Source organism: Hippocampus comes, unplaced genomic scaffold (genome assembly GCF_001891065.2).
Source record: "Hippocampus comes isolate QL1 unplaced genomic scaffold, H_comes_QL1_v1.1 scaffold229, whole genome shotgun sequence".
NCBI lineage: Eukaryota > Metazoa > Chordata > Actinopteri > Syngnathiformes > Syngnathidae > Hippocampus > Hippocampus comes.
In genome coordinates this window covers 81,595-88,762 of record NW_017806060.1, presented here as the reverse complement: position 1 = coordinate 88,762, position 7,168 = coordinate 81,595, and the positions used below count along the sequence as shown (strand labels likewise).

Here is a 7,168-nt window from a genome sequence, read left to right as displayed (position 1 = left end):
TCCGTTGGGCTGAGCTCAGGTGCATTCGGAGCAACTTGCTGAACTGTTTCTCAGGCCAGACTGAAGAGCAAGACGCTACAGGTAGAGGCGTGGCGACCTCTGGTGGCGAATAATAAAACTTTTAATTTTAAAACAAAATGCACACGATGTGAACCTGGTGAAATGATGACTGATATTTAGCCGTTGCAATATTTTTGGAGGGGACTGTTGCTGGTCACTTACTGGCTGATGTAAAGGCAAAAGTTTAGAAAAAAAGAAGGGGGTGGGGGGGTACTACTTTGGTCTCATTTTCATGACAGCAAAAAGCAGCTTGTCGTTGACTGGAAAGGTCTTGAAACCGCGATTGAATTGGATGGAAATGCTGTGTTCCTAATTAACCTTCAAGCTCATCAGCCACAATCAATAGAGTTTTTCCCTCTAATTGAGACAGAGTAATTATCAGACTGTATTCATCTGCTTAATGAAACAATGTTCCAATATGCCGGCGGCAAAATGCTTAATTGAGTTCCATTTTTTTCCCTCCTCCCCTCAGACAGGCCAGACTTTCCGTTTTTTTTTTTGTGTTGGCGGCCTCAAAGCGGCGAACGGGTGCCGCGGACCGCTGGAGCGTGAAACTCACCGAGCGGACACCTCGCTCACAGAGTTTTGTGGATCACCGTTCCTGTGAGAGGCATTTGGTGAGGGGGGTTCTAGCTCATCAAGTACACACTGATGACTGACACGCGCAGGTTATTGTGACAAACACTGATGAGGAGTGAGCAGGGACAAAATGGCAAAGGGGGTACAGTATTATCCAAGGACAAATAAAACACTGATGCTGTGACGATGTAACCTTATGAGTAGTCATATATTTTAGAAAGAAAAAAAAACAGTCTTACAATAAACGTTTTGTTAAAAAGTCAAAATGTGGTAATACTGTATTCAAGTCAGATATTTCAAGAAGTGGTTTTCGTTTTCGAAAAATGTTGCGATCTTATGAGAATACACTTGGAGTACATTACAGTTTAAATATTAAAAAAAAAAAAATTACCGGTACTTTTCTTTGAGACTTTTTTTAAGGAAAAAAAAGGTCCAACCTTACATGCAAAAAATTATTCGGTGAAAAATGAAATGCAATTTCAAAAATTTCATGACCTCAGTATCATGACTACACGAGTGTTTTTTGAGGCGGCCTGTTTTAGTTTGCCGAGTCTTTGTGTCAAGCTGTCATTTGAGTTTTTATGAGTTTCAGTCACGTTCAACATCTTTTTAGTCTTGTCAAGTTCTACTCGACTAAACGTCTGGCCGTTTTTAGGCGTATTCTTATTTTAGTCAGAATTCTCCATGACTATTTTAGTCGAGGAAAACTGATGACATTTTGCACGTCACACAACAAAACACATTTGCCAGATAGTTCGTCGTCGTCTTCTTCTTCTGATCCAAATAATACTTTGCCCGTCGGGATTGAGGAGAAGATGTCATTTTACGACAGGTCTGAGATTTCAACATGTCCCCCTTTGGTGAGCAAAAATGAAGGAGTCCCGTTTTTATTCGTCAACAATATGGCATTATAGTTTTAGTTATCGTCGCTCACACGATTTGATATTTCGTCCTAATTTTCCTTGATGACAGCAAGACTAAATCTACACTTTTTTCTTTGAAAAACTTTTATTTTTCTCACAAAATATACAATCGTCTTCACATCGTAGTAGAACCTTTCCCCTCTGAGATGGATAATGTTCTTAACACACATTTTCTTCCACAGATTATCCAATTTGCCTTCCCCCCAAATTATACCATTTATTTCTTCAAAATAATTATTTTTTCCCCTCTGAAATATACTATTACCCCAGTTGCATTATAAAAAAAAAAGTATACCCCCCCTTATCTCAATGTCACCGTGTACATAGGAATAGCTGTTATGCTCGTGTAATTGTCGATGTTTGATGTCACAGGTTCTGTTGTATGATGGTTATTTTGTTAAATGTTCTGAAAAGCATTTTGTCGCAGCCAAAGCTGCGCAAATAAAGATCTATTGGGCTGGGTCTGTAACAAAGCACGGTAAGAAAAACCAAGACAACGTTTGTCGGTAGGTGTTTATGTCTGAAATGGAAGTGGACATGATGAAATACCAAAAAGAAAAAGAAAAGAAAATCAAAAATGATTGTTTTGAGTGCCAACACGAGAAGGCGATCATATTAATAATCCCCATAAAAAGGCACAATCATATCTCCGACCCTGAACTCACCGCATGTATCGTCACGCTCCAAAAATCGACCCTAAGATGGACGACTGCCGATGATGGCACGATACAGAGTCAAAAGTATTGGGACAAAGACCTCCTCATGAAAACAAACAAACAGACAGACACCGACCGTGGTATATACGTTTTGGGAAATTCAAGCCTTATAGGTGACAAGTCTGTAAAATATCTGTGCTCTAAGACGCCTGCCGATATTGATTGACGTGAACCGCAGCTTTACGGACGTCGCATCGAATTGACGCATCGCTTAAAAGCCGCGTCCCAATACTTGGGCCCACGTGGTCCATATTTGTGCAAAAGACCATTCGGATGTCGATGTTGTTCGACGCGAGCTTACGGTCCTGATATTTGCTCCATTAAAAGCAGTTTGTTCACATTTCCACTGCTGTCTTTGAAGTCTCGCTGTGCGTTTCTGTAAACGAGCTCGAGAAATGTATCGTATAAAAATACTCCTCATCTTTTTGACCAGCATGGCAGTTCCTCAGCAGCCACTTGAAATGTGCTCATCGACGCTAAAGTCGCTTTTGTTGTGTTTCACAGTCCAGTTTTACCCCATCATGAAAACAAAACAACACTATTTATTACCTGTAAACAGTCCTGGAATCCAGCATGTGTGTCTTGGTCCTCCCCTCCGCTGCTCCTCAGGCGGCTTTGGGGTAGATCTTCTCGTAGAAGAAGCTCTGCGGCAGCACGAGGAGCTCGCCGTCCTTCTCTCGGACGGCGTGCGCCCGCACAAACTGGAACTGCTCCAGTGCAAACTCGTAGAACTCGTTCTCGATCTTCCAGATTTTGGACTGCTGGAGTTTACCGATGGTCTCCCGGGTGGGGACCTTCTTCTCGGTGGTCTTGCGCAGGTGCGACTTCTTGCCTGGGAGGACAACAGGGTGTTTGGTGACGACCTCGTGTGGGTAACTTCGGCTTTACAGATCATACGAATGTCGTCGAGAGACGTAGACGTCGACCGCGGCGTGTGGCGATATCGGGCATCGCGAACTTCAGCTTTACGGATGCCACCTGTGTGGTCCAGATACGTCACGCAACACATGGTGGGATTGATCCCGATAAGGTTCGGCTTTTCAGATACCACGCCGGTAAGACGTTGGCTGCGACATGTGGCGGCATGAGCTTGACATTTTCTCACACTTGAAGATGTACTATTGTCGCAATGGGCCGTAAGGAGGTTTGCGTGTCAGTACCCGTTTTGTAGAGGTCGGTGGCACCCTTGAAGAAGCGCGGCAGCGTGGCCTCCAGGATCATGATGAAGTCCTCCAGCTCCTCGGTCACGCCCACCAGGAGATACTCGTTGACCAGGTTGTATTTGGCCTGCTCCAGCGCCCAGCGACTGCCCACGTTCCTGAACGCATTTGGCAACCAATGTCTTCGTTCACGGCGTGTCCATGTAGCGCGTTTTCCAGAGACCAGCGGTCCCGCAGACGAGATTTTGCTCTGATTTGGAAGCCAAAGATTTGATGCAAGCACTGCGTGCTGAACTCATCTCACTTCAAGCAGCAGTTTGGCGCTTAGCCAACAAATCATTCATGCCGTTTGTGTCCACTCCCAGTCAAAATTTAATGTCAAATTAAAAATAAAACAACCGCACAGCTTTGCCTTATTTCATTTGGTTTAGCTTAATGCTAACAAACAATGCAAAACACCATAGAGGAGTTAACCAAACTAGCATCTGTGTTGCAATTTGATAACCTGAGGTAATAACGATAATAAATGTGATTTATACTGCAAAATAATTGATAATCAAATTCATCTGAAATAATGCCCCGTTTTTGTGTCAAGGAACAGAAATACAAAAAATACATAAAATACTTCAGTAGGTCACCACCCTCTGTTTTTATGCAGTGCAACATTAGACTGTGCTATTTTCCTCCTGAGAAAGCACATGACAAATAAATTGTTCTCACCAGCACTCTGACTGGTGTCCGCAGAAGAAGGGGATCTGCAGCCAGAGTTTCTCGGGGGCGCAGTCAGAGCCACCGGAAGCGACGCACTCGTCGAAGGTCTGAAAGACGCAGAAGAGGAAACGTACGATGCGGGTTTCAAAACCCTTTTCCCAGGAGCGAAGGAGCACCTTCTTGTCGCCTTGCTTCCTTCGCCGCAGGCCGGGCCGGTAGTCGTCACCGAAGCGTAGGAAGTAGTAGTAGGACACCAGGCGCTCGATGGGGTCTCGCACCACGTTGATGTACAGGGGCTTCCCCTTAACGCCGTACCTGACAACAAAGAGCCTTACTAGCATGACTAGTGTTAGCACAAGTATGCGAGGAAGGTGGCGGCTCTCACTTGGAGAAGTCCAGATAGGCCACGTGGCCGTGATAGAAGCCGGGCTTCATCCCTCGCCAGGACGTGACGTTGTGAACAAAACGCATCTGTATTCAAAAAGACAAAGTCCACCTTTTGTTTTTGCTTTTTTTCTCGTCTTTTCCGTCCGCTCTCAAACTGAGAACCAGAAGGTGTTGTCATTGCTTTCGCTGTGGTCTGTAGTTGCTTTTCATCATACAGCGGGGATTCACCGTACAGTTCAAGGTTTTGTTAGGATGCCTAAAAAGCACGGGGTCGCACCTGGTCCTGGAGGGACATGACGGGGTTGTTCTTGGTGGTGTTGATGTGCAGCACGTGGAAGCGGTTCTTGGCGCACAGGTCGTATGCGATGTTGGTGAAGGACGTGCTGGCCGTTTTGGGCACCCGGTTATAGATGATCACCGTGTCGTCGTCATCGTCGTCCTCTTCCGAGAGGCCGCGACGGCCGTCTTCGCCGTGGCGCTGCTGCTCCACCTCGGAAAGCTCGTGTCTGGCCATGGCGCGCTCTGTCGGATAAACGCACATCAACGTAATGAGCTTAAAAGTTAAACACAACTGAACTGTACTTGGACAGAAATGTATTTGACTTACCACGCTTCATCGCTATCTTTAAGTCTATTAAACATGTTTAGGTCATTAGGTGACATGTAGGCCACGATGAGGACATTAGATAATTACTTCTCCACAATGTAATCCCGAAGTGTGGGGGCGTCTACTTCCTAACAGTCGTTACATCACTGGACACTTGATTAGGTACACTTTGACAGGCTAATAAACTTTTTATTGTATCATATTTTTGATCATCTATAAAAAAAGTAAGTGTGAACCATCCTATTTAAGTTAATACTGGGCAGAGAAAAAAACTGTATAAAAGCCTGTGTTTGGTTTCATGTGGAATACAAATTAAAACCAGAGATTATTATTATTTAATAAAGGTCTTTGTCGAGCAGCCTTGAATTCCAACTTTCCAAATAACTTACCTAGTTTGGCTCTGGACTCTTCCAGTCTTTGGATCTGGTTCTCGATGAAGAGCATGGTGACAGCGAATGTCAGCACGGCCAAAAGCTGCAACTTGGGCGGCGTCATGACCCTGAAGAGCCCCATTAAGCACCCACGACGAGCATCACCACCGCTCGGAGCGAGGAAGGGAAGTCGCCTCCGGTCCGGTCCGCTACTGGCGTTAAATACTCAGCGACCCACGCACCGTCGCTGCTGCCTGACGTTGACCACGTCTCACCAAACTTAAAGGATTCCGCCCCCACAATCTGAGATTAAAATCTGATGTTTGGCGCCATGACTTGATACACGTTCAAGTGGAGTTCAACTTGTTGGCTTCTCCGCTACATGCTACTCTTGTTCGCGTCAACTATAATGCGTTGACAAGAATGTGAAGAAAACGCAGTCAAAGGTGAACGTAAACAATTGTTTTGGTGTTAGTACTCGACTGCTAGCTTGTTGCTAAAAGTGGCGAGTGACGTCGTTTCCGCATCCTTCTTCGTGTACAAATGGAGGTAGACAATCTGACGTGTGAGCTGCAGTGCGCCACGGATTGGAGCCAAACAGGTATTATCTGAAACTTGTATTTAAAATTAGATGACATTTCAAGTTTCTCAATTGGAAAATGTAAGATGTTACGAAACGCGAGTGTTGGGAAGTAACAAAGTATAAATACTTTGAAATTCTATCGATATTTGAATAACTTGTTACTTTAACTGCCTTGGTTTCAAATTAGATAGATTTAACTTTGTAATCATTACTTTGTCGAAACAGATTTGTTATCAATTAATATATACTTTTTTACGTGGGTACTGTACTTTTCAGACTGTCTTGTACTTAAATACATAAACTGAATCCGTAATTACAAGCCCTACCCCCCCGCGCACGCACACACACACACACACACACACACAAGTATCTGTACTTCTACTTCAGTACAGTGTGAGAACCTTCGTCATCTCTAGTGTCATAAAAGATAACATTCTGCACTATCCGTGTAGATTTTTTGAATTCGGGCGTGATGGTGTTTCCTGCCACTAGATAGCGCCAGAGTTGCATTAACAGAAAAAAACCCCAACAACTGGAGTATCTGTACAGTAATGGGTTCAGTTGACTTTGGTTTAAGAGTTATCAAATGCTTATGTTGAACTCGTTTCACATTCTTTAGTGTAATTATTTGTAACATGCAGTAGTATTACGCAGGTAGCTTTTATTGTAATTTGCACCATACAGTTACGTTGAGCTGCCAGATAGTTTTTTTTTTGTGTGTGGAATTAACTGCAGTAGAGATTGAAGTACAAAAACAGGACATTGTCATTTGTACCGTTACACACACACACTGTGAGCGGTCAATATATTGTCAGCGAGATCATACACGTTGACAGCTACATTGTTTGTTAGTTGTGTCATACCGTTAGAGTGCATTGAATTGCTAGTTTTTTAGCGACATTACGTTCCGTTTTTGCGACACCATGCAGTCACAGCATACAATTCCATTCCAATCCGAGTGCCACTACGTACATTGTCACTTATATCATACAGAGACAATAGATTGTCATCACCGGGTTATTTCTAGTACATTAACTACAACAGAGACTCAAGTATGAGAACAAAGTAAGT

The 7,168-nt window shown here is 43.8% G+C and overlaps 1 protein-coding gene across 1 annotated transcript; it reads right to left on the bottom strand.

Annotated features, from left to right (window-relative positions):
• Positions 1-1,898: 1,898 nt before the first annotated feature.
• On the bottom strand, positions 1,899-6,064 carry LOC109529739 (heparan sulfate 2-O-sulfotransferase 1-like). Its single transcript, XM_019893166.1, has 7 exons — positions 5,533-6,064; positions 4,814-5,058; positions 4,535-4,620; positions 4,326-4,464; positions 4,159-4,256; positions 3,439-3,596; positions 1,899-3,110 (listed from the first exon to the last, which is right to left on the bottom strand). The coding sequence occupies exons 1-7, from the start codon at positions 5,654-5,656 to the stop codon at positions 2,884-2,886; spliced, it is 1,077 nt and encodes a 358-aa protein (XP_019748725.1). The 5' UTR covers positions 5,657-6,064; the 3' UTR covers positions 1,899-2,883.
• Between the last annotated feature and the right edge of the window lie 1,104 nt (positions 6,065-7,168).

Coding starts and splice junctions, on each gene's coding strand:
- LOC109529739 (XM_019893166.1), bottom strand. CDS start 5,656: ATGGGGCTCTTCAGGGTCATGACGCCGCCCAAGTTGCAGCTTTTGGCC. Junction 4,621..4,813: donor TCATGTCCCTCCAGGACCAG/GTGCGACCCCGT, acceptor TTTTGAATACAG/ATGCGTTTTGTTCACAACGT. Junction 4,465..4,534: donor GCCTATCTGGACTTCTCCAA/GTGAGAGCCGCC, acceptor CTTTGTTGTCAG/GTACGGCGTTAAGGGGAAGC.